Below are 17,217 nucleotides of genomic sequence, written 5' to 3'. Positions count from 1 at the left end.
GAGTACATGGGGTTTAATGAGGTTGCAACTAGAAAAAAAAAGTGATATCCTTTTATTTAAGTGTGAGCAGACTATAAAGTCTGTCTGGAAAGATTAGAATAGTGACACATCCTAGATCAGAAGTGACATCCTGAGACCAAAGGCAGTGAAATAAGAGCTATTCAGAATAGAAAGGATTTTCTCTCATGCTAACAAAAATGTTCTGAGCTTTCACAGGGCTCTTTATTATTCATTACTTAACTTGAAGAACTGAACTAACCTTTAAAAGCATATCCGGCACTCATCACATCTGCAAAAACCAGTATTAGCAGAGTAAAACAACACCTTTATGGTCTCACAATCATGAGTCAACAAAACAAGGCAAGAGTTGATATTTATACCTTTTTTTTTTAAGTTACAGAGGGAAAAAAAGCAAACCAGAGGACAACCAAAACGTCCAAGCAATCTTCTGTCCAAATCCCCATTTCTTACAAATGGCAAACAGCACATACATATCAGCAGTGGGATCACACTCTGGCACTCAGACGCAATTCTTTGCATTCCACCTTTAAGACAGGACTTCAGATTTGCAGCTGAATATCTTCAAGTTAACTCCTTAATCTTCAATCTTAGTGTGTGCGTTCATGAGAGATAAGAAGCTTTTTCTTACTTGTGTTCTCTCCTACACTGGTAGGCATTCCCTGCAGAGTGCTCAGGGTATTCAGTACTTAAGCTTTCTTAGGAGACATATTTCACATAGAAGCAGAAAAGAGAACTTAAACTCTGTTACTTTATATTCAGACATGCTTAGATGAATAAAACGTTTTCAAGAGATGTCTTTTTATATGAACTAAATAGCTGGAGCACTATAGAGCAACTTGCTAAAATTGAAATTTTGCAATACTCATTCTGTCAGAAGTGCAAAGGTATGAAAGCCATCCAGTGGCTAATATTTGGTCTCATAATCAAGCATTGGTACCAAAGGCTTCAAACAGAGTAGCTGGGCTATTTCACTTAATCTGGAATGAGAAACTGAAAAGGAAGCCCTGTGCTAGAATTCAGGAATGTATGTAATTTTAAAATTTAGGGGCTAAATTATCTATCTTCTCTTTCTGAACGGAAATGTTTCAGAGATGTTTGTCTGATTTGTTTACAATTCAGTAGGAAGAATTTGGAAATTAGATCTGTCTTCAGATAAAGTTATTACAGAGGCACGAAGCAGTTTGGAACAGGAATAATAAACAAGGATATGTATTCAGCTTAGCAGGAAATTAATTTATATTTCTGTTTCTGAATAAATCCAGAGAAAGGTTTACTAAATAACACACAGTTTGTTACTGAAATACGTTTCATAAGTATAAATATGGGAATTAAGTAAACAGTTTGAGAATTTGTACTGGGGCCAAATCCAGCCTTGTGGTGTTGAGGCTGCTTAGTCTTCACCTACTAGCATGTTTTTACAATGGGAACCTAAAATCAAGACCAAAGTCTAGAAACTTGGTGACACATGCTTCTGAAAAATCAGAGTCCTCAGGAAAATGAATGGGAATTAGCAGCTCTTCTCAGCAGTGCAGTCTGCAAGAGTGAGGACTGAGCTCAGATTATTCTGGAATAATACAAAGCCAGCCACACTGGCACCAAATCCATACATGCCCCATGAGATCTGAGGAAGTGAATAGCCCTTCCTGTGTGCTTAGAGATTGTTTTTATCCAAGACATCCCATATGCCCAGGATGACTCTACTTTGCTGCATTAGACATACCAGTCCAAACTTGTGCAATGCCCCACGTTCTCACACTGACACAGAAGCAGTTGTTTCCTTTAATCAAGTTACCAATCCCTGTAGAAAATGCCATGTTCCCCAAAACTAACTGCTGTTGCTTAAGTCAATGACTTTCCATTTACTGGTAAAAGCAACAAGAAGCTTTCTGAAGATGATGTTTATAGACCATCCCAGATCAGTGATGGCATTGACATGAGGATGGGTACCCTACAGAAAACAGTCTCTGCAGATATGCACATGTTCTTCAGCCTGTGGCTTTTCAGTCCTAACCAGTATCTGCAAAATACAGCCCCTCTTCTTGTACTCCATGGCGAGCTGTGAGGAAACCTGTTTCTCCTGTGGTTTTGCCTGTACCATTACACTTCAGAGCATTATTCTTTTCTTCCTTATAGCCTTTTGCAGAACAGTGTATTGTTTTCCTTTAGAGGAGTATATGGTCTTTTAAATTTATATTCTAGCTTCTTTTTGTCCTGTCATTTTACAAGGTTCAGTATGTGTAAGGGGTGATGTTTAATGGACATTTCTCACATTTGTTTGGCTTAGGAGAAAATGATATACCAAAGAAATATCACATTTTTGCTGCCAAGAACTAATAGAGAGCATCTTGGAAGATTCTACCTCTGACACAGGTGAGCCATGCTGTGACAGTAACTGACTGCTAATGTAGATTAGTGAAATATCCTGGGTCATTCCTGATACAATGCATGTCTTTGGAGCTCCTGCTGTATTCTTTTAATTTCAAGGATGAAGGGGCTCCTAAACTGTATGAGGTACGTTGTACTTGATTAATTTATAGAATAAATTGCGTAAGAATCAATTTATTTGCCAAATAACATACCCATCTAAATGGATCTTATTTGTGCTCACTAGCACACTAGCACTGTGTTTGGGTACTACAGGCCTGGCTAGTACATATTGCTAGTTTCTCACCTTTAATAAAATCTTTTGAAGTTGATATGATTTCAGTTTTCATAGAACATAAAATAGTGACAGCCTGGAGGACACAGCACCACTGGTGAGCTCATGCTTAGAACATAGAATCAACCAGGTTGGAAGAGACCTCCAAGATCATTCAGGCCAACCTAGCACCCAGCCCTAGCCAGTCAACTAGACCCTGGCACTAAGTGCCTCCTCCAGTCTTTTCTTGAACACCTCCAGGGATGGTGACTCCACCACCTCCCCAGGTAGCCCATTCCAGTGGCAAATCACTCTCTGGGAAGAACTTCCTCCTAACATCCAGCCTATATTTCCACAGGCGCAACTTGAGACTGTGTCCCCTTGTTCTATTGCTGGGTGCCTGGGAGAAGAGGCCACCCCCCACCTGGATACAACCTCCCTTCAGGTAGTTGTAGACAGCAATGAGGTCACCCCTGAGCCTCCACTTCTGTAGGCTAAACAACCCCAGCTCCCTCAGCCTCTCCTCATAGGGTTTGTGTTCCAGGCCTTTCACCAGCTTTCGACTTCCTTACAACTACATAGACACCAAAAAGTGCTTAAAATGGCAAATAAGTTCTCATAACAAACTATTCATAATCTTGCCTATCAACAAGAAATAAATGTCCACTTTAATCCAATAAACTTTAAACCAATAAAGTAATGCATATACACTTATATAAAGTTTATGGAAATCCAAAGAGCGAACTAAAACTAAAACTAAGCTGGAAAATAACTAAAAGGAAGAATTTTGGTGCTACTTGCCCTTTTCCTGTTCTTTGTTTCTTTGTCTTTCAGCTTCTTCTGACCTGTAAAGGAGTTAAACAAACAAATAATTTTCCTGATTTGTTCATCTCCCAAGGGATCACTTCTAATCCTAGATCCTGTACAGCTGCTGGTTACTGAGGATGATCCTGGAGAAGGAATTTGCCCTCTTCCTGTTTACTACCCGCAGAAGAACCAGGAAAAATAAATTTGTATATTGGATCTGCTGGAATATAAAATCTAACAACATCAAGACACGCATATTAATCTGTCATTCAATTTCTGCAGCAGCAAACAGCAAATCAGCACAACATTTTGAAATCCACATGCAGACAAAGTATTGCCCCATCCAGGTAAGTGGGACTTGGAAAATTACTTTACAAAGTATTGCCCCATCATGGCTTGGCAAGTGGGACTTGGAAAATTACTTTACAAAGCTGTTGAGTTAAAAAAATGAGTGAAATGACTACCATATGCTATCTACTCTTCAGTCAGTACAAGGTGGATGGAGAGTGATGCAGAAAGGCCAGATGACAAAACAATAAACCCCCAGAACATGGGTAGATGACACTTTGATCCTAGTAACTCATCAATGTATTACAGCTGAAATGCAAATCAGCAGCATAAGGTGGTGACTTAAGAGACAGAATTGCAGCAAAGACTTAAAAGGATGTGTGAGCTGTGGGCTGTAATAGAGAAGTAAATGAATAGCATCAACATGTAAGTTTACTATTGCATGAAACCTGGTGTTAGCATTTGATCTCACAGACTTTCATGTCTTCCTGTACCACTATGAACTGAAATCCTTCTCATGAGTAGATGCAGTTAGTTCAACTATAATACAGTTTGGAGCTCATTTACTGTAGAGCAGTCCATGCAATCAAAGGTCTGTGATGAAAGCTGTTTTTCAAACAAAATCTATCAACATAAAAGGTTTGTTACCAATTGACATATGCAAATGCATTTAGAAAAAAGGAGGGAAAGTGTAATTATGAGGAAGGAAAAGTGTGTACTCTGTACTCTTGCTCTATTGAGACAGAGACAGAACTTTGCCATTTCAATCCAGCCTAAAAATCTTCAAACAGTAAACCTTAAAATCTCTGCAGACATTTGCACACAGTCATCTTCTAGGACATTCTGAGCTTGTTCCTTTGTTTTGGGTTCTTGTCTCGTTTTAACTGCTTTGTGCCTTTTTTCATCACTGACAACAGTGGAAGGAATATGTACAATATCATCAGGTTTGGAAAAAAATGACATCACATTCAGCCCTATATAAATCACTACATAAGGTGCAAAGCAATAAAGGCTGAGAAGCACTTTATTTCTATAGCCTGACCTTAATATTAAATCCTATGTCTGGTGAGTCAGTTTCTGTCTGTACTTTGACATTTGCCTCTCACTAATCATTCTGCACAATTCCATTAAAAACAGTATATATTAAGGCAGGGATATCAAATCTCTTACAATTAATGCCCAAGTTTCCAATCCAAAATAGCAGTGTGAGTGTGGAAAAGTTGAACTGGCCTTTCAGTCTGGGAGACTTCTTAGCTAATTGCTGGCATATTTAGTTAGTGCTTATCATTCCTTAACATATGAGATGCTTTACACTACAACTACTCCAAGATACTTAAAAAAAGAGGAGATGGTGCCACTGTTGCTCTGACAATCAGGTATATGCTCACCTCAGAAAAAACAGCATGACATTTACATGGTTTCACAGACAATTGCTTGATTGTGTTCCCAGGTGCAGCCAATAAGAGATTTTAGAGTTGGATTCTCAGGGCTCAGCTAGCACCTGTTAACGAATTACCCAGGAAATATGGGGCAAGATTAGGCCCACAGACATACATTTTTTCCAGCAAAATGTAAGCATCTAGGGCAAACCAGCACTTTATTACATCTATTCAAAGGCACAGTTGTTCAACCCATCTTTTGTGTAGTACCACAGCAATAAATGCACTTTGCCACAAGTGGGAAATGTGATTTTCTAGAGGTACTTAAGCCTGAGAGGGTCTAACACACAACTCCAGGCTGTCCAGTCCACCAGTATCTTCTCTGCTGAGACATGCTCCATATGTCCTCCTGAAGCCAGGCTCAGACACAGAGGCCTGCTCACCCAAATGCCCATCTTTCTTCACCCACCAACACTGGCAGCCTGTGTCACAACTGCCCTGCCTTTTCCTGCTTTTAAGATGTTTTCTATTTAGCTTGGGCACCTAAGTGGGTGGTATTGATTTTGTCTCTGAAACATTCCCATGGATTACAGGGGCTCATTTCATCAACTTGTAATTCTTTTTCCCTCTTGTTATGTGGGAAAATTCTTCTTGCAAACTTCAGCAATCTATTCCTGGTCAGAACGTCATTCAGATCACATTACACTGGACAATTAGGCTTCACTTACTACTTCATGCTGTTTAATTTTTCACTTCATGAAGACCTCAATTTTAGATTGTCTAAAAGTTTGACTAGACTAAAACTAAAGTTTCTCCTTTGATATCTCCTGGGCAGATTTGAGGTAAGCAGTAGAAATCAAGCCCCATGTTGATAACTGCATTGAAATCTCATCTCTCCCTTTCTGAAAGTCTTTATCTGATTGGGCTGATGGTTATTCAGTGTTTTTGACAAAACGATGTTCTGGATTTCTAAAGTATTCTGAGCTTCAGTCTTCCCCCCACTGTGCCAAAAAAAAATAAAAATTCCCATGGTGTAAGCAATATTCTGTCCTAAAGACACAAAAATGTAACAAGCAAACCAATCTGAAGCTATAAGTTACTCTGAATCACTATATATTTTCTTGGCTCTATTCCAGGATTTAAAATCATGCAAAATTAGCACACCAGGGGTTTTTTCCCTATGTTAATGCAATTCCTCTCCTTTTACCTTTACAAAGATTAAGCATGGTCTGCTTTTTTTTCATCTCTTTAATCATCCTTTAATACAAGACTTTATGTTTCATTTTTGTATTTCTGGAGAGGAGCCCAGTACAGGGTTACTGATACAAGTATTCCCAGACTACCAAAAAATTAAGATCCAGCTCCAGCTTCTGTAAATTGGCCCAAAACCTGCTTTGTATCAAGAAAAGGTTCCACTGAACAAAAAGTCTACAGGAACCAGATCCTAGTGGAGGCTTTTTTCTTTCCCTTCTAGCAAAATTAATGTGTTTGGGTTTTTTTTTTCAGCTCCAAATGGGAATATTTCTCCAAAAGAAATGTTTGTTCTTCTGCCAGGAAGTCCTATTTATGATGGAAAGCAGAAATTTTCTACAAAGGTAAGCACTTTGTATAGAAAACTACTTCTGTGTGAAAAGACAAAAAATCTGGCAGCCAATTTTCTACAGAATAGTTATTTTGATGGAAAAAAAATGGAGACCAATTATCTACCAGAAAGTAGGACTGGAGCTTGGAAAAGACCTTTAGGAGACCCTGGCCTACTGTTTGTATGCAGGAGCCACACTACAAAATTCTTTGCACTGGCTGATCAAGTTCTGTCTTGAAAACTGATTTCTTCCTCTGCCCTCACTGTTAAAATACTTGACCAGAACAGCTACCAGATACCAATCTCTGCATTTACTCTCACCTGGGTGAATCCATCTGGTTTTCTGCCAAATTATTTTATCAAGCTATTGAACCAAGCATTCCCTAAATCCTTAGCTCTACATTTATTTGCCCTGCACCTGCTAAATTCATCCTTCTGGACTGCAGATTGCTAAATTTACATGCAGTACTCCAGATAAGAACTGACCAGTCCTTTGCACCTTACCTACCCTCATTACTTTTCTAACTCTACAGCAAGTATCTCTCCTATATGTCCTAAGATCATACTTACTTTTCACATCCATGTCATATTAATACTCCTCTTTGCCACGCGCTGCCTTGTATACCTGGGACTTCCTGCTATTGCCCTTCAGCTTATGGTGGAAACACTTGTTCATTGTTCTTTAGAACATGACTTTCCATTTAGCTTTATTAACTCTCCAACTTTTTTCTAGTACTTGATTTTCAGCTGATCCGGTTCAGTAGGATATCCAGATACTGCTTACCATAGACCACGCCTTAAATCACTAGCAAATTTTATTTTGTCAAAATTAAGCACTAAAAATAAGACTGCAGTCTGATCTCTGAGTAATTCCACTGCTATTTTCTTTTATCTTCCTTTTACACAGCTGCATTATTCATCAGGTTCATTTTATCGCATTTTGGTCACATAGATTTTTCATTAAGATCCATCACTTTTGGTTTAACCAGCAATTTCTATAGCATGGTACCAAATGCTTTACTGACTGCTATCTAGAATACATCTAATGTCTTGTTTTTGTGTAGAAAGACATTTTCTTACTTTCTCTTTGCAAAGTATTGGATTAAGATGGTATTGACTCCCCCTGATAAATATTACTTGTATTTTATTCCAGTTTTCATTTGTCCTCCCTTCTGCATTTAGTCTTCTCTACTTCTCTTAAGGCTTGCCTGTCACTTAATAAGGTCATTATTTTCTTCAGTTTTTGACATTTATCTCTAGAGTTTTTCAGGCAGTCCATCTTTTACTTGAAATTGTACCAAACCTGTTATCAGAATAATCACTAACCAGTCAAAAAATAGGGACAATTTTGCTCCCTGTGATGGTTTGGGTGTTACCCACCCCCCACACTTTGTAAATCACCCAGCACACTCCCATTGTATCGGGATAAAAAATACTACAAATTTTCAGTATGAAAAGGTTTTATTTTTTCATATCCAGAAAAAGACTCAAGAAGCACTGATTAAACCTGAAACTCTGTAGCAAATCCAGAATCAAACTGCACATACATTACAGTCACAATTCCTTTTTTGGAAAACCCTCACTAACATCTGTTTCTATGGCTGATGAAATTTTGCCTTAAATATTTGGACTGCAGGAAAAAAAGAATCACACCCCAAAACCCCTGCAAAACCCTCAAACAACAGGCCCCCCAAACAAACAAACAACTCAATTAAAAAAACCCTGCAACACCAAAAAAACAACCCCTCAAAACCAAAGAAGCCTACAAATGCAGAAGAGCATTAGCTTCTTCATAGCCCTGGTCAACTCCAAGTTGCCGATCCTGGATGTATTTAAGGATCATTTGGATGTGGTGCTTAGGGATATGGTTTAAGGTTAATCTTGTAGATTAGGGTTCTAGGTTGGACTTGGTGATCCTGAGGGGCTTTGCCAACTTGGATGTTTCTGTGATTCTGTGAAAACCACATCAGCTACTTACTGTCAGCATCATGTACCAGAGGACTCTGAAGAGACAAAGGTCCATGCAGACAGTACTTCTAACTTGGAACTCTCCTGGCATGTACTGTTCCTTGGTAGGCAGGCTTTTCAACAGCTACAAATGGAGCAAACCTTTTGGCTCCTCCATGTACTGTGGGAGCAAAGAGCCTGCAGTACCTCAGCACTGCTTGACATTATGTCTATTGCCTGCTGCTGAACTTTCTATTTCCATGTTACTGCCCTTTCTGTAAAACTCAGGCTCTCTATTGTGACAAGAAAATTAACTTCTCTGTGTTTGGACTCCATCCCATTGCCCTGTCTGTGCAGCCCTTCTGTGCCTCATGGATAACTCTACAAAATCTCCATGTTCTCTCCTTTCAATTTGACAGCTCATTCTTGGAAATGGCATCCACTCTACACTGACTTTCTAAATATATATGGTTCCTTGGTTCCTTCAAAACCCTGGCCATTCTTTGCTGCAGAAGAGCATCAGTCTCATTTGTGTGTATCTTTGAATATCAATGGCTGTGTTAGTTCAATTCTTGTTCTCTTTTTTGCCCCTCTGCATGTGCTACAAGAGGGCACTGAACTGTGCTATACCTGAGTGAAAAGAACTGCATTTTCTAGGCTTCAGTTACCAATAATCTGTACTCTTTTCAGGAAAAAAAATTACTTAGTTATATCTAAACAAAAAGATTTTTTCATGTGGTGTCTCATGTCAAAGGGTCGCTGAGAGTAGTGACAGAAGAAATGGTGGGAAAAGAACAATGATTTTCCTTTAAAAAGGCTGATTCTTTGAAAAAAAAATCACAAAAAATCTGACTCTGGACAATCTTCTGCTGGAACAGATACAAGTTTCAAAACTGCTTTGCCTGTTTTGGGATACATAGATTGCCTACTAGTCAAGACACTAGTTTCTGTCATTCCACAGAATGAATAATGATGACAGTTCCCAAGACTGTTTTTATACAGAATGTTAACACTAATTTGTTAATTGGTTTCCCAGGCTACATCAACAGCCTGATGAATCAAACACTGAGTTTTTGTGCTGGCAACTCTTGTGTCCTCACCTGCTGGGGCAGTCCAGCTGGTGGACAGTCTGCCTTGAGAGCCTCTCGGTGCAGGGAGTGCTGTTGGGCTTCCTGCCGAAGGACCTGAAAAGCCTTGACATGTATACATTCTGCTCACCAGAATGACTGCATTCTTAGCAGGAGGCCAGTCATTATGAAAGGCAAGAATAACTTCTAATGAGAAAGAATACAGAAAAGATTTTCCAAAGTCTTGTGCTGATTACAAGACATCAGGTTCTTGTGAAAGAAAAGATTAGAGAAACAGTTTTGAGATTAGGAAACTGCGAGGAGCCCCCCCAGAGTGCACGTGTTTGCAATAACAGAAGCCCAAAGAGGATCCTCAGATGCGCCTCAGGAAGTACGGGGGTTGTCCTCTGCCTTCTCCGTTTCCAAGAGGCTTGACCTGAGAGTCTGCTCGGGAATCTCAGATCTAGGGTCATAAAACCATGTTCTTCTTCAAATCAACTGTGTCAGGAGCAGGAGCAATTTGGCATTTCAGCCCACTTGTCACATACGGATCAAAGTCAATGCATAAGAGTACTGTTCTCTGTTACAGTCTTTTCATTGCTTGATCATATGCTGCCCTACAAGTTCTGTCCACAGTCATGTTTCCCTCTGCTCTCAGTATGCAGATTATGGCACTGCTCTTTAGGGCTTGTAATATTTTATTTTAGTGATATCACAGAAGTGATAATTAAGTCCTTCTTATCAATGCATTAACTTTTCCAAATGCATTAACGTGCTTTTTCCTAAAAGGGTCCTTGTTTTTGCTTACAGGTGGTTATTTTGGGTGGCATAATGCTGTATAGGAATTTATTATGCTGCTTGCTCAGGCACACCTAAGTTACAGGACAGACTCTAATTTATGCTTAGCTAAAAGCTAACATATAAACTCTGCTTTTTCTGTAACAAAATGCATCAGCTAACAAATGTCAATATGCCTTGTGAGGCAAAACCAAGCCCTGTGCCTCATGTAAACTGCCAGGCAAAAACATGGGGCTGCTTACACTGTCCATCCTCTGTTGAGGCATAAAGAAAACCAGCTTGGGGTAAAGAAATATTCTGTAATATAGCTGCCCGTTGATGAGACCCACCTTGCCAGTGATCCCTTCGCTTACCCTACCTCTGTGTCTGGCTTTTCGCGTGCGTCTGACATGGGGGAACCCTGATCTGTTAACTTGATGATTTCATGAGCAAAAGGCACCCAACCCAGTGCTGGTACTGGTACACAGTCAGCACGGACACTCAGGCCTCTCTGAATGTGTATGCATGCGGAGGCTTCTCGGGCACCTCCAAGTAGGCTGAGGGGAGCAAATGCCCTCTACAGCCCAGTAGTAGCCCGAGATGACAGGGGAGCACCTTCGAGGTGCCGGGACAGGCGCTTGCATCCCGGCTGTCGGGATGCAAGCGCCTGTCCCGGCACCTGGCGGGAGTGGGCAGCCGCGGCAGAGAGAGAGGGGAGAAGAAAACGAAGCCAAGAAGAGGAGCCAAGAAGAAGCGAAAGGAAAGGATCCGGGGTCTAAAGGAGGAGCTGAGCGCGGAGCGGCAGCAGCGGGCCGGGACTCGGACGGGCCGGCAGCCAACAGACGCCGAGCAGCGGACAGGCGGGTGGGAGGCGGCTGGGGGCAGGTGCGGGACCCGCCTACAGCCGCGGGGCGGCGGCCTGCCCGCGGGCGAGGGGCTCCACTCAGCACCCCGGCAGCTCGGCAGCCCCCGAGACCTATGGTGCTGCGGCGGGAACTGGCTCCAGCTCGCCGCCTTCGAAAGGGGGCAGCGGAGCCCGCCGGCTCCGGCGCTTGGCTGGCATGAGGAACCCGCTGATCCTTCTCCTCTCCATCTGCTGGAGCCTGGGGCGGGTAAGCCACCCTATTCCCACCCCCGCACCCGGGGAGAAGGGTAAAACTCGACCCTCCAGGGTACGGACGGGGTGACTTCTTCGTCTGTTCCCGCTGCCTCGGTCCTCGAGGTGCCTGTGCGGAGGCCCCTGGGCTAACAGTTGGTTCACGACTAACCCCGTTCCCCGGAGCAAGGAGCTCCGCGGGAGTTGTAGCAGGTGCGGAGACTTCAGCCTCGCCGCCCTCACTTCGGGAGACAAGTGGCTGCCGCCCATCGCGCTTACCGGGTGTCTCCGGGCGAGGATCTTGCAGAAAAAGGACCCTTCAGCCCCCATCAGGTTCCCTATCCGCCGCCCCTCCGGCACTCGGGACAGACTCCCTGGCCGCACAGGCGGCGAGCGGAGCAGCCCCGCACTGCCGGGCGCAGTTCAGGGGCCGGGACGGCTCAGAGGGGAGCCTGCGCCGGGCCGGTCGCCGCCGTCGCTCCTTGCCTGATGCTTTCCCCGGCAGCCGGTGACCATCGCGAGTGTGCGAGTTTTAGCAGAACGCAGCCTTGGTGCGCCCTAGAGGGTCGCTGGCCATCGTAACGTAGGGAAAAAACATCTTGCAGGATGAATTTCTCTTTAATACGTGCAACCAGGTTACAGCGTACAGAGCGTTCAGAATAGCAAAGCCTTCCAAAGTAGGGCATCTGCTTTCTTTGCTGTAAATTTTAAGTAACAGATCATTTCCACCAAAGTAAGGAGACCATGCTGAAGGTAAATGTCAAGTGACGGATTTGCGGCTGACTGTGCACCTTTGCAGCGTGTAGCGCATTGCACACAGTGCTGTGTTCTTGGTATAAAACAGAGGGAAGGATGCATAAGCACCAGCCCGCAAAGGTTGTGAGTGCCCTCAGAACCCATGTTTGGGTTCTTGATGTGTTTTGGGATGGTCAGTGCCATCTAAATTTGACCCCTGAACCCCTTTCGCTTGGTGCGGTACATCTAAATGGAACAGGTGTATGTGGCAGAGCCATGTGTATTGTGGTTTGGCTTACCTCCCAGCTTTGAAAAGTAATGTTGTGTTTACCTTTGTACTAGCAGATTTATGTTCTCCAAGTAACATTTACTGTTAGATCACTGATACTAGGATAGATTTTGGCAGTAGGGGAGAGAGGTCACTTCTTTGGCGAGTTTCTTAATTGCAGTAGCTGATTTGGCTTATCTCTCAGTTAATGTTTGTATTTACTGCTTTCTAAAACTCAGTAGCTGCAATAATTTTTGATGAGTAGGAGATCTACTTTCAGTTAGCAAATATTTGCAGTTGGAAAAAAATCCAGACTACTATGTATACATGGGATATTATTTTACATGGGAATTATCTGGGAAGTGGATGATGCATAACAAGCCACAGATACTTTCAGTATAGCTTTGGACTTCCTAGTATAAGTGCTACAAATCATAATTTATTATAGTGATCTATACAAATTCACTTGAAAAGCAATCTGCCCTGAGAACATACAATTTCAATAATCAATGTAGAGAAAAGAGAAGGAAAAGAAAGTACAGTTCTGATGGTGAAATGAGACATCTGGAGAACAAACAGATTTTTTTGTGAGGTTTTTGTAACAGTTTCTGTGTTGCACTTATGGCTGTTAGGCTGAATTTTTAAAAACTGTGCAAGTGGCTTGCCCATAAGGAGACTGCAGGATAACCTCGTTCTCAGACCTAATTTTGGGGGGGGGCAAGGTCACAGCTTAATTAAGTATTGCTATTACAAAAGGTACAGTTTAATGAATCAGAGGTTATTACTAAATTCTGTTATTGTCACCTAAAAACAAAGAGTGAGCGTAAGGAGAGGAGCTTGCAGACAGCCTTTTCTTGGTTAACATCAGGCATGAGCGTGACCAGTGTACTGCACATTCACTGCACGTTATAACGTTACTTTGTATGAGCTAATCTCACTGATCCTTCAGCTCAAGCCACATTTCCTATTTTCCCATTTGACACCCACTAGTCATTTCTCTCCTGCAGGCTCTTAGGTACTCCATGTGTTTCTCTGTTCCACTCTGTGATTTCAACTGACTTCAGTACAACTCCCTGGTGGGTTTTGGATTTTTTTTCCCCCACTCTCTCATACTGCTACATCCCTGTCTCTTCCTCTGAAAATAAATGACACTTCCTGAAAACTGAGGACCTGGAGGCAGGGCTGTAAATGAGAAAGGGCAGTAGTGCTTTTAAGGGAGGGGGGCTTTCTTCCTGTGTGGCACTTGCTTTAATCAAATAATCATGCTCTGGGGTCCTCAAGAGATGTTTAAAAAAAAAAAAAGGCATGGTGGAAAAGAGAAGAAAACAAAAATTACCATGTCAGAGAGAATGCATCTTCATTGTCTTTCAGGATCTGTGATTCATATGCAACTTTCAGCTTCATAACTTTATACAAAATCAAGCAAGTAAATGTGTCAATTTTCTTGCCTCAATTTAGCTCACAATTTTTCTGGAGGAGAAAAAGGTCTCATAAAAAGACACTGGTGAAGGCACTAGAAAGTTAATTGTGTAATATTGATTAAAGACAGCTGGCCTTAAAATGCTGCAGGAAGGAGCTGGTGAATGCTCCAGCAGATTGTTTTGATGTTTCAGTTTGAAAAGTTGATGTGTGAGAAGTTAAAATGGGCATTGACTATGTCAAATGCCTAGCACAGACATGGGCCAAAACAGTGCCAGTTAGTTGTGGCTTTAATTACTGGAAAGCGCTACCCTTCATAAAGCATTGCAATTCATGTTTAAAGACCCTGGCTTGTTTGTCAATTTCACACAGGTGGATGGTGTTCATCCAGAATGCAGGTTTCAGCTGGAAATTCACAAGGAGGAAACAAGGTGCATGGAGCTTCTAAAGGACACAAAGCCAGTGGACTACAAAGGTAAGACATGATAAGCTGTAATGTGGAGACAACTGGAATGTTCAAGATTTTTTCCATTTGCTTTCTTTGCAGTTGCCATATTTGTCTGCTGTGCTTATAACTTTATGTATTTTAGCATTTAGCAGGTTTTGCACTAAAGGTACAGCTGAAGCAAACATGTTGGGAGATGTGCCAGGCACTAGGCACACACTCAGTGGGACACTAGATTAAAGCAAACACATTCTTGGGGTTTTAAACTGTTGCTAATATTTTCTGTGTGGCAGAGAGGCTGTAGGCTGGTGATGACATGGTCAGCAGAAAGAAAAGTCTGAGAAAGAGTTAAAAGCTTTGCATTTATCTAAAAGGGAAAGAAATTTTATATCTAAATGCAACTGAATGCCTTTTGGTTCAAAATGCAGTTTTAATTGTTACCAAATAGTGCCACATGTAAGACTAACAATTACATCTCTGTTGCTTAAATGATCATAGAATCAACCAGGTTGGAATGGAAGTGTTTAATTTCAGAGTAGTTATACAAAGCCCTAAACTTGCCTATTGATGTAGATCTGCATCATCTCAGAATAACTGGACTTCTTGGAATACAGCAGCTCTTGCAGTGCAGTTGTTTTCCTTTGGCTGGTTGAAGTGATACATAGTGTATTTGTTTCATTCATATTCAGTCTGTTTTGAATGTGCTCTGAAGATGATGATGGAGGACTTGCCAACTGTAGTGCTCTTCAGCATAAACATGAATCCCAACTCCTGATGCTTTCTCCACCTCTCTTGGTTTGAATTTGTAACTCCCTCAGTCCACACTCTGATACCACTTTTTGTGTAATAAAATAATGGAAAGGATCAGAGGCACTTTACATTTTACTATGATTTCTCCTTTTTATTAATCAGAAAAATTATAGTAACAGTGAAGAATTTACATGGATATCTCTTCAGGCAAAATCTTACTGGAATAATGAGTCTGCATTTAGATATATTTTTTTTCTATGTGAGTGATGAAGAATGACAGCTGTTACATAAATAATACTGGTGTGAAGCCAGATGGAGAAATAATTACTAGCTCCATTTAATGGATTAAATCTTGAATTAATAAATTCACTATTAGCCATTTTGTGGCTTTGAAAGTGAAGCTTTCTTCAAGGATGCTGAGCTGCTACAAGAGTATCCTTGTGACACACACCAGTTTTACTTTGGGTTATCTAGGGGAGGAAAGAAAGTTTCTGTCAGTGTTTTCTTTGTATTCTCTTTTCTCTGGAAAAGAGGTGTTTCTTGAACGCAAACTGCTGTGGAACAACTTCATGTCTTGGAAGGAGACAGTATGTCTGATGTCGATTCAGCCCTGCAGGTGCTGATAAAGCAGCAGTGGGAGGATTTATGGAATCGAATGCCTGGTTGAAAAGAAGGAAATTCTCCATTTTGGAGTAGACCGGAATGAAGCCTCTGTAGTCATGAACTCTTAAAATCTGTGTGTTTAATGTTGTAGGAGAATTTATCCTATGCTTCAAGCTATAGATCCCAAGAACCTGTTTGTAAAAGCCTACATTAAGTATATGCATTTCCATTTCCCAAAATACCTGTTCTCTGGGTGTCCTTATTTTCCTAATAAGGTCTCTCCATACAAAGATGTAGAAGGTATTTTGAACAGAGTCTTACAGACTGTCACAGTGATACTGATCAAAATTGGCAAGCTGGAACTGGTCCAAGTCCTAGCTCCACACCTGCAATTTGTGATGAGTAAGGCTTCAAATGTAATACAAAAAATTAAGAAACCCTATTTGTTTTCTGTCCCTGAATGGGCAAGGGTGGTCACAGAGGCCTTGTTGTGCTTTTCAAACTGTGGCGGCATGCTACTTGCCTGAAAAAAGCTGCTAACCAAGTTTAGTCAAGGGCTTGCCTTCAATTTGGAAACAGGTTCACTGAGATTTCCCAGGGTAGGCTTAAGCTGCCATTATCAAAACTGGTGGGAATTTTTTGTTAACCTCTTGGGCTCCTGAGAAGCCTTCACACTTCCATGTATGTATGTAACACACTCTGGAATGTGACTGGCCTGCATAGCTACTGAGTTTCTGGAGGACCCAGGCAGTTTCTCCTTTGGCCTCGGTGGCAATTATGTTTTGAATACCTAATCTAATACTTCTCAGCTCCCAGTTAGGGAGACACAAAGGGCTGGTTTAAAGGTGATTATGGTGAGTTTTTTTTAGATAATGAAATGATGTTACAGTCATCTTACCTGAGCTGCCTCGAAACACAGGCTGAAGAATTTCACTGTGTAATTTTTGTAGTACACCTAAATTACTATAAAGTTTACAAAGAACTTGCTCGATTCGTGGCTTGATAAAGCAATAGTGTGTTGTGCAAGGAAATGCTGAATAAATGCTTTGTAAATACCATTTGAACAATGCTAAGGATGTATTAAATCCACAGGACCCAGTTTGTTTAAATTCTGCCTACTTGCCAATGTTGAACTGTTAATCCAGACCTCCTGCCTTGCACCCTTTGGGGGATTTGCAGGCATTAGCACACAGTCTTCCATTAGTGGAGTGCATTACACTCCATTTAGGGAGCAAAGTCACTCTTCAAAGATCTGTGGCAATGCTTTCTTCTCTCTAGTGCTCTCTAGCAGATCTACTTGTATATTTTATGAAGACTGCATTAGCTTCTATCTGCATTTGTTTTCTTCTCTCCTCCTGTAGTTTGACACCTGAGCTATGGATGCACCTTAGCTGG

The 17,217-nt window shown here is 41.4% G+C and overlaps 1 protein-coding gene across 2 annotated transcripts in view; it reads left to right on the top strand.

Annotated features, from left to right (window-relative positions):
* The first annotated feature begins 3,748 nt into the window (after nt 1-3,748).
* Nucleotides 3,749-17,217, top strand: part of VIPR2 (vasoactive intestinal peptide receptor 2) — a 55,301-nt gene continuing 41,832 nt past the window's right edge. Inside the window, exons 1-3 of one of the 2 annotated variants that reach the window (XM_064162535.1) lie at nt 3,749-3,813; nt 6,640-6,728; nt 14,397-14,499. In XM_064162535.1, the coding sequence (XP_064018605.1) occupies nt 6,669-6,728; nt 14,397-14,499 (163 nt within the window). In that variant the 5' untranslated portion in view covers nt 3,749-3,813; nt 6,640-6,668. Of the gene's footprint in view, nt 3,814-6,639; nt 6,729-11,204; nt 11,619-14,396; nt 14,500-17,217 lie in introns of those variants that run through there. The other variant, XM_064162536.1, reaches the window with a different exon arrangement.

This window comes from Pogoniulus pusillus, chromosome 23, assembly GCF_015220805.1.
Source record: "Pogoniulus pusillus isolate bPogPus1 chromosome 23, bPogPus1.pri, whole genome shotgun sequence".
Lineage (NCBI taxonomy): Eukaryota > Metazoa > Chordata > Aves > Piciformes > Lybiidae > Pogoniulus > Pogoniulus pusillus.
The sequence above is the reverse complement of the archived record's forward strand: the minus strand, read 5'-3'. Positions and strand labels throughout refer to the sequence as shown.